General features: G+C 39.0%; 1 protein-coding gene across 1 annotated transcript in view; it reads right to left on the reverse strand.

The window, feature by feature from the left end:
- Nucleotides 1-14,123, reverse strand: part of ARHGEF28 (Rho guanine nucleotide exchange factor 28) — a 197,394-nt gene that overhangs the window by 57,528 nt on the left and 125,743 nt on the right. The window contains exons 13-20 of the mRNA XM_077818012.1: nt 11,441-11,630; nt 9,190-9,301; nt 6,277-6,357; nt 5,489-5,531; nt 3,889-4,012; nt 2,726-2,852; nt 2,298-2,353; nt 603-654 (exon numbers count right to left, since the gene is read on the reverse strand). Coding sequence (XP_077674138.1) covers nt 603-654; nt 2,298-2,353; nt 2,726-2,852; nt 3,889-4,012; nt 5,489-5,531; nt 6,277-6,357; nt 9,190-9,301; nt 11,441-11,630 — 785 coding nt within the window. The remainder of the gene's footprint in view (nt 1-602; nt 655-2,297; nt 2,354-2,725; nt 2,853-3,888; nt 4,013-5,488; nt 5,532-6,276; nt 6,358-9,189; nt 9,302-11,440; nt 11,631-14,123) is intronic.

Raw genomic sequence — 14,123 nt, forward strand, 5'->3', positions numbered from 1 at the left:
TTGGCCAATCTGGCAGAGAGAGAGAGAGAGAACATTCCTTCACTGCTGCCAGAGAAAGGAGCAACTAGTGTAATGCCCACCGCCACTCATGATAAAACCTGGTATTTATCTACATCCAGGGGTGGGAGGGTGAGTGCTGCTCTGCCTGGTCAAGGTAAAAGAGGGCTTTTCCTGCACTGGCATGGACCTAAATAGTTCCCACCCCCTTTCCAGTCACCTGGTGCCAGGGGGAAATGGGTCAACAGCCCCATGCTAACCGGATATGAAGCTGCCACAACAAGACACACTCTGACTCTCTAGCCCTTAAAGGAGTACACACCTTTTCCAACCAAACGACAGCTGCCGCTGCTTAATATGGGACTTCAATGGAAGAAGAGTTAGACCAATTATGAGTGCTTTCGAAAATCCTACCTTATATGTATTAGATACTAGCAAATGCACTTGTTTTCCAGTAGATATGGGAGTCACATGTAAAAATGCTCTCACACATACAAAATTGTAAAGAACAAACTTGTCCTATTATTTTATTATTCAGGCAACGTACTAAACTTTAAAATGAGAGATTTATGCCTATTAGCTTGCTTGCTTACTATAATACTTACTTGTTAGGACAGCTTGTGGTCTGGTCTTAATATGGTATCTCTCTTGGAATTTCTGGTAAAGAAGAATTTCATCTTATTAAAATGAAATAACCGCTGATTACGCACTGAATAGTCAATAATCTACTTTCATATAATCATCTGGAAGAGCCCTCAAGCAAACTGCATTTTGATACTGAATTATGATCCTGAATTTCTGCTGCTGACAAACAAACCTAAGTAAAAGGATAATGGATTTCAGCCACATTATAATACAAAATTAATTCAAATTATTTTCTTTCAAATTACTGTGTTGTTATGGAATTATTCTTTTGCGACATGCATATGATTTGTGAGGGCTTAAAGAAAACAATTACACTTGTAGGGCTACACTTTTTAAATGAGTTTGAAGAGACCTGAGGCAGGAAATTGACTCTAAGTCAGTCTGTCTGAGCCAGAATTTGTGTCCTTTGCTACATTGTGCAAGGCTTATATGCTTAAACAAGTGTTGCATTTAAGGAGAGCAAGTAAGTAGTTTTTCCTCTGTTATCCTCTTGATGATTGGTTGGGGCTATTGTCTCTTCCTGGTAAATATCCACCAGTCCTAGTAGTTATAGTACCTGTTAGAGGCAGCTGATTTAGCATTATAATTTACGTTTTAGATCCTTTTTGTAAGTTTGCCCAGAGGCTATTCAGTGGGTGTACACTGATAAAGACAAAATAAAATAAAATAAAATAAAATAAAATAAAATAAAATAAAAAATGCATGTTTTATAAGTGCAACCTTGGGCATGTTTACCCTGAAGATCTGTGCACTGCAACAGCTACTCCGATATAGCCACACTGGTGCAAATCCCTTGTTTATATGCACTGCAACAGTTTGAAAAGTGACTTGCACTGGTGTGGCTGATTCCAGTGCAAATCACTTGTTAGTCCCTAAAAAACAGAAGCCCCCTTCAGTGAACAGTTTTGAAAATGACAGGTTTGACAAGAGTTGACAAGAACGTCTGAGGAACAGTGGGTTCGCTATGTATATAAATCTCCCCACTGGATTTTCCACTGAATGCATCCGATGAAGTGAGCTGTAGCTCACAAAAGCTTATGCTCAGATAAATTTGTTAGTCTCTAAGGTGCCACAAGTACTCCTTTAGTTTTGAAAATGTAGCCCTCATTTTAATTGGGGGTTACCTACTGAAGTACGTTGGTTGTTACACTCCAAGGGGCTCTGCTACGCTTCAGCTCAGCCCTTTTAAGTACACCTTAGAAATGCAAATCAAACTACACATCCCAATTTATCCTGCAACGCTTCAAAGATAAAAAGGAAGTGACCCTACCTGTTTTCACTCCTTTTATACAGTATTTGCTCAAGGACATTGCTTATTGCTATTGGTTGTGTCAGATATTTATTTGGCATTCTCTCAGCCCTTTGTGTACAAACACTTGGGTGGATCATTTCTGCACTGTTTTCTTTCTCAGCTTCATTTTGTGGCATCTTATTTGTTTTAGTAACTAATTATTTCTAGGTCTCCATATAACAAGTAAGTCAATCAACATGAACCTATTATGAAGCAGCCTACAAAAACAAGGTACTGTTCAAACACTTTGAATAAGCACAGCATACGCTAATCACCACAGAAGAAACTGTGGAGATTGATTTAAAAAATGAGAGAGAGAATATACACAACAACATCGTAAGAAGAGTAAGGCATAGAAAGTTACCTTTGTACATGCAGGAGCACAATCCTTACAGTTTTTATGCACAATTGCATTGCAATCTGAAAGGAAAAACAGATCTCAAAGCCTGAAATTGAAAGGGGTCGAACATTGTAGTGCACTTTATTCTGGGACTTCATCATTTTTCCTCCTTCAGACCCACATGCTAAATAGCCACAAAGACGGCTTTAATTTTTCTCTTAGCTTTCTCCAGGACTGTTTCAGGAATCAACTAGCAAGAGTCTCTTGTGAAACAAGTGGCCATCACCTTTGTCCCCTCTCCCTGAGGCCTGGGGACCCTGGCTGAGTAGGTAGAGAAGTATGTATTTTCAAATCCAGATACTGTCGCTCTTGAAATGGAATATTAAGCAAGTATCTTTCAGCAGATTTTCAAAAGTTACATAAAAGCTGCATAAAAGACAGTAGCTACTTACAAGAGCACTGCAATGACTCTTTCCCTAAGAGGGCTTTGTCGCATGCCATACACGGGATACTGCCTGATAAGTTCCCAGTTATAAACTGATGTCTGTTCAGTTTGTCTTTGGCATCCTTATTCTTTGTCTTCAGATCCAACAGACCAGGCAAAAGGAGAGAGATTAAAATAGATAAATAACCACCATAATATTATAACTTTAAAACATTCTTCTCTTATGAGAAAATGGATTTTAAAACATTTATCTCTTCTCTCTGGTAACAACTGAGACAGTGGGGATTTGTGCCTCCATTAACCTAATCTGACATACAAATACATGCACCTGTAATTAAAGGTAGGTTTTAAAATTAGTTTTTACAACTCGGTTTTTGATCTTCAAAGGGACACTGCTAGGTTAAAAATCATCTATTTTTGAAATAAACAAGTTTCCTTTCCTGTGTTACTAATAGCATCTTATGGCTAAATTGTACAACACTGAGTCACATTGGGAGCACTTACTCACATGAGTAGTCCCAGCAGCTAACATTAATAGAATTACTATGTGAGTAAGTGCTCACCAGCATGGACATATGTTGCACAATCTAGACTTTAGATTATTAAAAATGAAACACTGAAAGTTTCAGATTTACTTTTCACAATTAATTTTGTGTTTACACTTAGCACTTTGTTTGGGCCCTGATTCTAAAACTCACATATGCTCAGCAGCACTTACTCATGCATTAAGTTCAAATAGGACTACTCAACTGAATAAATGCCACAGAATCAAGCCCTTATTGTGGATAATAAGAAAAATAGACATATACTTTCTAATATTTCTATTTTTGTATATCATGTAAGAAAACTTTTTCCAAATACACTGCAGACATTTGAACTTGGGCTAAATCGACACGAGATAAGTAATAATAATTAAAAAGTGGCAAGGGAATTCAGTACTGTGAAAACAAGGTTACTTTAAAAAATGAACGATATTGTTTGTCTATACAAGGACACTGTCAACATATTTGTCATAAGTTTTAAATTTAAAATGTCTTATAAATACAGTTTAAATAATTGCAAAAATCAGTCACTTATCTTTACTTAAGAGGCGAGACAGATCTGATCCCAAGCTATAATGCATTTCAGTTATGCTAACAAGCACCTAGTTATATGTAGATCTGGAATTACCTTGCACTTATTTCGTGTACTAGACATTCTGTTCATCAAGAAGCTGAAAGTACGGCTCACTTTATATTTTTCGGACTCGGATTTTGTAGGTATAATATACTTATCCCATTCCTCCTCCTGAATCCTAAAATGTAAATCAGTGAATACAACTCATTACACTGGACATAACATCTTAAAACGGAGAAGCACCTGGCTGATATTCTGCTTCAGCTGCTTTTAACAATCCCAGGATGTATTCAGGTTTAAACCATAATTATTTAAGAGGTCAACATCAAACCAAAAAGTTACATTAGTCCCTGCATAATACTAATTATGAACACATGCATGGGTATTGTACATAATGTGAACTATATTGCAAGTTTGCCATAATTATACTGTTATCAAACCCCTCAGCATGTATATTCCCTTATTTTACATGTTCCTTTGGGAAGCTCCCACATTAACTCCTTTTCCTTGCTATGTCTGAGCTCAGTCAGCTGTGAAACAAGAAGCTGGGGCTGCAGCAGCCAGGGATTCTTCTGCATGAACACCAGCCCCATAGGTCCCAATTCAGCACAGCATTTTAGCACATGCTCTATTGAATACTGGGTGGCCTGCTGAATTGGTCATAGATGTGTGCTGTTACCCTCCTTCTCTCCCTAGATGGCACTAGAGCAGAGGCTTCTCTCAGCCAGCCTACAAAGTCACGGTGCAGTCCTGACTTGAGGATCAGATGGAGCACATGACACAGCAGTGGGACCTGCTGGGAGTGTCACTGCCAGACTAAAGGAAAGATGGGATTTGGATTCCTGCACTTCACAGATAATGGGATGGTTCCCTGGCATCCAGCCACATCGATCCAGAACATGCAACTGATTTTTATTTGCAATAAATAAATGTAAAAGGAAATGTCAGTAAAAGTTGCAAAATGAAAAACTCAAAAGTCAAGAGGTACCAGTTAAGGTTGCCTGTGAAACTGTAACTCTGCTCCCCTGTGTGTGTTCATTATAATACAGTTTTTACTAACATGAACACTCAGGTTTTTTTCAACAGTTTTTTAAGGTGCACAGTAAATGGAAACTCTCTCCTCATTCAGTATGCACCTCATACGTAAACAGCTCTCATGGTGTCCATTTGTCTGGCATACAAAATAATGAGTAGAGTAACATAGATGCAGAACACCTACATTTAACGGTTTTAGGGGAAAATGCATGACATTATATTCAACAAAAACAGTAAGCGGTTACAGAAGTAAAGACTATTGCACAAACACAGAGAGTTAAGGTTGTGTATGCCAAATGGACTTAAGAAATGCCAAACTTTAAAGTTGCACAGTCAGACAACAAATGTGTTGCAAATATAACATTGTTATAGACTATATCCAACTCTCACACTAGTATGGAGTATAACAGTAACCTAGAGAAGCATTCTGAATTCCATTAGTAAAAGGCACCACAAGAGAACATGGTATATTAGTCTATTTGAGTCTGCTACTTTTCAGTTATGATGATTATTACAAAGATCTTTCCTACTAGTGTTTAACTAGTAGCATTAACATGTAAATAATGGTAGATGGATAAAAATTACACTGCAGAAATTCATCTGTGGCAAGTGTCAATACCTTTTTTCCTTCAATTGCTCTGGCAAGCTGTATGCGCGTTGTTCTACAAAACACAAAAAGTTAATGAAAACTAACGTGGTTATATTGGGATATTTATTTGTTTGAAGCACATAACCTCCACCAGGACGTAAGCTCAGTCATTATATTCTAGCACAATTGGTTGGGAATTTAGAAAGCAAAAATTATTAGAAGCAGCATTGCCCAGGATAATACACATCGTTTATTAAACAGGTTGTATTTGACAGAGTTTGCCTGGATCTGGGTTAACATCAGAGAATGTCAGTCTTTGCAAACTGATGGATTGCTTTTAAGAAGTAAAGAAAATTAATATTGATCTTTTTCTGAGCAACCCGGTTTTTTGAATGGTTCAATCTTTCATTTTGCTTTTTAGCTATTCTGTTGTAAAACACATACATGATTCTTTTCTATTATTTCCGAGACCAGACATTATTTAGCTTTGTAGAGATTATCTGCAAACATATGCCTAATTTTAAGTACATATGTAGCCCCAAAGACTTAAATGGGACTATTCTCATGCTTAAAGTTAGGTCCATGCTCAAGTACCTTGTTGAAAAAGGGCCCATATGAGAAAATACCCAACAGTTCAGCAAGTAAGATAGCATATTTTATCATGTACGTACTGAGAATCAAATCACATTTCAGTTAGTTGCCAGACCAAACATGTGCAACAAGATGCTCTTCTGAAGAAATAAAGGCCATGTTCCCATAGAAAAATGAAGATAGCTTCATGCAAAATAGCACCATTGGGTTGCCATTGCAGTACTTACTACAGGGATGGAGCAGAGACACTGATTTAGAGAGTGAAATAGCCTGGAGAAGGGGTCGACCACTGTTCATGAACACACCATCTACACAGCAGGGACAAATTCTTTACAGTTACATACTAGAAATATCCTCCTTTAAACACATATGTAGCCAATTTATTTCAATGTGTATAAAAAAGCTTTGGTTATTGCTACAGCAGTAGGCAGTGCATATCCTACTTCTAGATTGCAGCTCATGATGCAAGAATGAAACTCTCTTATTATGGGTTAATCCTTTTAGACTCAAAAACGCAAATCAGCAAACTCAGATTGGATTTTAATTTACAAGATCAGATTTTCTACCCTCATTTATGGCCAAATCCTAAACAAGACATTAAAGTGGTGGAGTCGTGGGAGTTCCCAGCTGCCGAGAAGTTGCACCTGAAAATCTCTGCTTCTTCTGCTTGCTGCAAAGTAGTTCCATGTAGCAGCACTGTCCATGCCAACATGTTGCAGTGGGAGGGTGAGAGGTTGAGACAGAAGGAGGGCCAGCAATGTGCTCAGCAGATCCCTGATGACTAAGGCTCAGATTTTGTCAGGGATATTTTTAGTAAAAACAACAGACAGGTCACGGGCAGTAAACAAAAATTCAGGGAAGCCTGTGACCTGTCTGCTGCGGGGTTCCCCGTCCTCCCTCGCTGGCCGCCAGAGCTGGGCTTCTGGGGCAGGGGTGTGTGACCCGTGCCATGGCTGGGCAGCTGCTGGGAGCCCAGCTACCCTTGGGGAGTTGGAGCTCTGGGGTCCCCCTGCTGCCCAGCGGCTAGGAGCTGCTGGGAGCCTCCATCAGCAGTGGCTGAGAGCTGCAGGGCTGCCTGCTGACAGCCCTAGGGCAGAAAAAGTCACAGAGGTCCCTGGAAGTCACAGATTGTGTGTCTTCAGTGACCTCCGTGACATAATCGTAGCCCTACTTATGACACAAATGCATTGGCCAAATCGCCCCATACTTGGAGAACACAGTGACTACAGACACTTCCGCAGCCTTGATGGGCTACAAAGTGACTATTTGTGTCCCATAGCTTGGGAAGAAGGATAATTCTAGCTCTCCCAAGCCCCATGTAAACTCCTATTAGTTTACTCTGACTTTATATAGGAGGTCAGGGTTTAGGACTGATTAGGGCAAAGCTCTAAACCATGTGCTTAACTTTACACAGGTGCTTCAGTCCCATTGACATTACCAGGAATTAAACACATGCTTAAGTGCTTTGCTGAATTGAGGGCTTTAGATCTTATGGGACATATGCCCTTGTTCCTCATCTGCTTTTTAAGACTTCTCAGCTAATCTGCAGGATGAAAAATTGTTAAAAATAAAGTTACATTAAAAAAAAAAAACCAATAACAATACTTGTAAACATCCCAGTGTTGCAGACAGTGCACAAAAAAGAGTTATGAGTAGAAACAAAGCGTTATTGTGGATTTGAGGGACAAAACCCAATGAATTTGAAAAAATGTTCACCTACATTTTAACCAAGATTGTCGCTGCTGTTTTTTGCATTCTGCTACTAAGCATCATGTGAAAAATGCCCCAACCCTGCAAAGGTTTAAACACATGTTTAACTTTGAAATCAATGGTACAGCAAGGTAAGCCTGCGCGTGAGTCTTCCCAGGATACAGGCCTAAATAAAATAATGAAGCTTCTGGAGCCAATTCAGGATAGCACTTAAGCACACACCTCACTTTAAGCGCACACTTAAAGTTATGCTTAAGTGCTGTCTTGAATAAGGATGCTTTTCTTAAATGATGCAGCACTTATTAGAAAAAAAAATACACAGTCAATTTCCAGCCCATCTTTTCTCATGTTTATAGCTTTAAGTATGAATTTTCCTTTTGGAAGAAAATCAGATTTGTTCTTATCCCAAAAATAATTAAAAAAAAAACAAAGAAAATGGATTCTATTGAAAATTAACTGATTTTCAGAGATGTGATCATGAATAAGATCGAGTACATATTTCATACTTTATATCATTCCATGGATTTCTAATGTAGCATGTTACACAGCTTTCTCCAAAGAAGGCCTGTGTTGTTTGCTAAGCTTAAAAACAAGCAAACAAACAAAAATACCCTTAAAATCTAAGGCTGCTAGAAACAATTCTTAACATCTTGCAGGCAGCACATAAGCAGAACAGTCAATTATGTAACATGAGGCTACGCTGTAAGGTTCTTACAAGTTTTCCAAGGATGAGCAAATACCTACTAATTTCAATGGAAATCTGTCTGAGTTAGGACTGAATAGGAGCGGAGGATCAGATTATCCCTACCATGGTAAAACATGCAGAATAGGAACAGAGGGAAGGCAGGTTTGTGAGAATCCCCTCGCAATGAATCCACACATCATCCTATGAAGAAGGTGGTGTTTGCTCCCCTGCCTATGGAAAAGGCCACAGCTTACACACAGACCTCACAGATTCCCAAGGATCTGCAGGATGTGAGGACCTTCGGCACAAAGGGCCTGTGCCTCTACACCAAATTTGGCCTCTCCCTTGGTTCTCTGCTGGACTCCGGAAAAGGAAGTTGTGTCCTAGGCTGCCTTATCTTTTCTGACTAAGCTCTGCAGGGTTGGAGCAGGGACAACGTGTGTCTCCCTCCTAGCCGCACCTCCAGATTGCCCACTTCTCCCTCGCAGCTCTGTCTCTATGTTCTCCCACACTGCAGGCTTTGGACCTATACGGTGCCCCTTGAAGAGCCAAGAGGGATGATGTGGAGGCAGCTAAGCCCCACTTCCACATGGACTGGTGGAGAGCTGCACACATAGGGGACCACTCTTTACATGGATACCAGGGAGACAATCCTGACCTGAGTAAAGAAGTGAGCATTTGGCTTGTAGTAAGCATGGAGTTTGTGGCATTCCATACACGCAAATGGAGTAGAACTAATGCTCACCTTCATTTGAATCACAAACTGTGAAGTCACGTGCAAAGCGAGATTTCCCTAATTTAACTTTGGGTGAAGAACATGAGTAAGAACGTGACCGGATTCCAGAAAGTAACGATTCCTAGAAGAAATCAAAATGAAGGGGAAAAACACATTAATTTTAAAGAAAGGCAATTGGTATTACAGGAAAGTGTGTGTGTGCAAAGTCAGAGCAAGAAAAATCCTGAATTATTTCAATTTGGTGGGGACCAAAGTCTGAACAGTGATGTTATTCTACTATATCAGATGGCCAGTTATCTTCCCTGCCTTTTTCTGATGGTACTTGAACATAGTGTTTTCAGAGCAGAAAAGACCAGTGTTCCATCTAGCCCAGTATTCTGTCTCCAGCTACGATCTGGATATTCCAGAGGAAGAAATTAATCTCTCTCTTCCTTTTCCCTTACATTTACCTAATTGTGCCTGGATACCATGACTGGAAATCTCTTACCCCAGCTGGTGATTAGTTATTGATATGCCTTGAAAGCAAAGTCATAATTACCTGTGCAAAACCCATTTCTTTTGAGAATTTAAATCAAACCAACATTATCTGATTTTTGTGGTTCATTAAATACACGGACTTGCATTAAAAAAAAACCTATATTTTCACTACTATATAGATATGTTTTTGACATGCTAAGTGCACAGGTGGCTTCACAGATAAAACAATATTCTGTTTGTTTCAATTCCAGATCTGAAGTCAACTTTAAAGCTCAGAAAGAAACAATAGTGATGGTCTGCGCTCTATCAGATGGAAGCTTGCATCATGACACCAACAATGACTATATGCAGCATAAAGTGCAGTCTTTTCTCCAAAGAGGACACTATGTGACTGAGTCACTGTTGCATGAAAACTGAACTACCGTTCACCCCTACTGAGGACCATCATTTGAAATCATCGGCACAGATAGCATTGACATTGCCTTACAAATGTATTGCTCACAATGAACTTGGCCTAGAAATACTAACAGGAATTTCCATCGTGCACTTGCAGCAAAGAGTTCCATGTTGCAAAAAACTTTTCTGAAGCAGCCTTGAGTTCCAAAATATTGTGAAAACAGTATGTTGATTTGCAGGATAAATACTACTGAGCATGTTGGAAAACACCTGGGGGGAAAACCATTTATGCTTCAACTGAGAATTTTGCTAAACTGCTTGATAGAAACAAACCAGTGTTTTTTAAAAATAGCTCTCTTGCATTTAGGTTTAGTAGTTTTTTCTTCCGGTATCATCTTTCCCCCTCCCCTTACATGAAAGATCAGGTAAAGCCCAGTGGCAGCCAGGACTTTTTATCTGTTTGATCAAATAAAAATAAATCTCATGCCTATGAATAAAAGAGAAAAGAACTCTGTGTATGTGTTTGACGTTTCCAGAAATAGCCAAAGGTTCAATGAAGTTACAGTAGCCAGAATATCTGTGGGAAGCATTAGCAGAGAAAGGAGCTTGTATTAGTCAGTGTACAAAATTCAGCCAACTAGACCCTCCTCCATGACTGTCTTTTTAAAAAAATACTTGTTTGCAAAGGCATTAACCTTCCTCATGTGCTATAGAGAATACCGGAGCAAAATTTTCCTCTCTGTTATACCAGTGTGTGGAAGTATAACCTTGTATAACGTTGTATAAGGGGACATGCTGGATACATTGTATATGAAAGGGCATGCCAAAACATGTTACAAAGTATCTGAGGGAGCACACATAGGGACAGTTAGCTTTTGAATGGAGAAGCAATTAAGACAGAGCCAGCACATCTAAGAAGCAGGCATCAGAATGGAAGGTGTGAAGGGCAATTAGTTAAGTTAACTGGAAGCTGTTAAAGGAGATTGTTAAGGGTGGCAGGTAATTGAAGATACGTGACTGGTCTCAGGGATCTCGAAGGGTGGTGACTAAAATCTTTTTTCTTCTTTTGTCTGTAACTTCTCTGTAACTTGTTCTCCCAGTAAGCTGTATAAATTAAGAGACACAAGCCCCACTCGGGGGGCTCATTTCTAAATGTATTAGCAGAGCAGCTTTGCTAATAAAACAGAGTGGTCTGATAAATTGTGAGTCTGAGTCAAACTTTGACAAGTGTAAATTGGGATAAGTTTTGTTGACTTCTATGGAGTTAATCCGAATTTATACTAATATAATTGAGAGGTGAATGTGGCCCTTCAAATACAAATTCTTATATATTTTCAACAACTTAGTTGAAAGCAAAATAAACAAAACCAAAATGATATCCGAATACCTTTGACTGCAGATTGTTAGAGTCCATCCTGTGGATGCTATAATCTAGGTCAGTGCTTGTCTCAGAAGAATCTAATTCATGCCTGCTGCCAGCCACGGTCATTGAAGAACTGAAAGAAGGGTAGCGACCGTGGGATCTGTCAGAAATCCCTTCACTTCCACTGTCTACTTCAAGGTCATCAAGACTAGAACTAAAGCATACAACAAAATGTATGGAATGTAAAGCAATCTAATTATCAGACTTAATGCAACAAGCAAAGTGAACAGTCTAATAAATGGTGCTTGGGTTAGTCATGCTCTAGTCCTTTCTCAGCTTTGTGGTCCTCCCTTATCGTGCCCATGGCTTTACTCCAGTTGCATCTTGCCGATACTTTAAAATGTGGTCATGTTGTAACCAGGCCCAGATACAAGTGGCTTAGAACCAGGGGTCCTTACCTGAATGCATTTGTAGAGTAAACAGGGTCTTAGATATCTGCTCCTCTTTTGCTTCTGAACTTCAAAGTCAAGTTTAAGTGAGAAGTTGCATGATAAGGAAAAGTGCGAATAGCCTATATAATGTGGCAACGCTCTGACTATTTTCTCCAACATCTGGTATGCTGAAGGAGTTTCCTAGAAGCCACTTTTTGAGTAAGTCTGATTTTAAGGTGTATAAATTAATCCTTCTTTTTTAAAAAAAAGATAGAAAAATGAAGGAACATGACATAGCTTAAAAAACCCAACCCTCATGAAATCAACGATGAACACAATTAGAGAATGTGTGATTTGCAGATGTTCTTGCATATAACATTACAATGAGATTTCCTAGAAGTATCAACACCACAGGGGTGTTCTCTGCAATCTTTTTGTCCCTTTATCTGTATACATAAGCCCATGGTTTCTTTATTAATGTGACTGAAGTGAATGGTTGACTGCTTGCAACAACATTCCAGTCTTCCAGGACAAAACGTTTAGAATATGCATGGTATTTCTCAATAACTACAGATCCAAGCTAGAATTGTAGCATTGTAACTCCTTCACACAGCATTAGAATTCACCTAATTAAAAGATTTCTTTTTCAACACAGTCCAAAGCTGTTTGATCATTGGACTTTTGGATATTATCCATCCCCACATTTGCCACAAATGTGCCATGTGACACTGGAAAAATAAGTTACTTAGGCTATTTGTGTGTCAGTTTCCCTATTTGTGAAATGGGGATAACCATACTTACCTATGGCCCTGTCTACATTAGAAAAACATCACCATTGCAACCATGCTGATGAAGTTACACCATGCAAATGCCTAGTGTAGACATATTACACCCATGTGAAGCAGGACTTAGTCTATCCTGGCTTATTACAGTAATTTACAATAGGAGTTGCACGGGCACAAATTTCTCCAATATAGACAGGACCTACATAAAGGTGTTGAAGATTTATTAATGTTTGCCAAGCACTCTGAGGTCCTTGAATGAGGATGTTATTTAACAACAAATTTGTATTATTTTACTGTAGTATTACTTCATACCTGATCTGATCCTGTAATCTGTACTCAGGCAAAACTCCCAATGAATGTTTTAGGGAGGGATAATTTTGAAGTACACATTAAAATAGGGGACAGATCATGCGCTGCAGCTGGGGAACACCAAGCACAGCTCAGAAAGAATGTGGTGTGTGTGTAAAGGTAGCTTTAAACCATATTTGTGTTCCCCAATCCTGGAGCAGGTCCTATTCCCAGCATAACATAGAGCTGCCTGTGGGAGAATCCTCCAGTGGCTGGACCTGCTGAGTTTTGGCTGCTTTTTACCAGTAGAGCAGCACAAAGTAGGCCAAACATACCAGAGATTTGGGTTCATGGTATTAGTATAGCACGGTGACTGTCAATCTGCAAAAGTCATATGCATTCAGGAATGTACAATTCCTTTAGGGTCTGTTTGGAACAGGCCCTCAGTGGAGAACAACAGTTATAAATTGGCTTATGCTTCACTTTCACTGTTTATGATGTTCTGACAAATTTCTCAGTGAAAATTCACAAAATTAATAGTTGTCTGGTTCTGTTTTTCTAGCAAGTGTCACACTTTGCAGCACCTACCACAATTTACGCCAAAAAGTATGAAGTTGCTTAGAAACCACTTACAGTTTGTAAGAAACAAAAGCCAAAGAAAAACAGAAAAAAGCCCAAAAGAACCCTTTATAACCAATTTATAAAAATACAGAACTAAATAAAGCACCACATAAAATTTGGGATATAAGTGATTAGGGGATAGTTTTTTGAAGATACTTCAGACTTTCTCTCAGTAGAGATGTTAATATTCCAGGTTTTGTTTTATTTTTCTGAACTAAAATATACTTAATGTGTGTATATATATGTGTGTGTGTGTGTGTGTGTGTATATATACACACACACACACACATATACACAAAACGTGATGCTGATTACCTTAATTTCAAGGATGACGTCAACAATCATAGTTTGTATTAATGGGTCTTCATGTGACTCCATAGACCAATTATATCAGTGGCCACAGAGCTATTTGCCTAGCTGTTCTGATTGAGCTGCACGTTGTTACCATGCCTGGCACTGTGCTTCCAGCTACTCCACGCACTTCTTCTCAAAGTCAGGAAAACCCACCCTCACAGTATAGTTCCATGCAATGCCATTTGTGTGTGTGTGTGTATATATAAACATATTACTAAATGTTAGTCT

This window comes from Eretmochelys imbricata, chromosome 5 (assembly GCF_965152235.1).
Source record: "Eretmochelys imbricata isolate rEreImb1 chromosome 5, rEreImb1.hap1, whole genome shotgun sequence".
In the NCBI taxonomy this organism is placed as follows: Eukaryota; Metazoa; Chordata; order Testudines; family Cheloniidae; genus Eretmochelys; species Eretmochelys imbricata.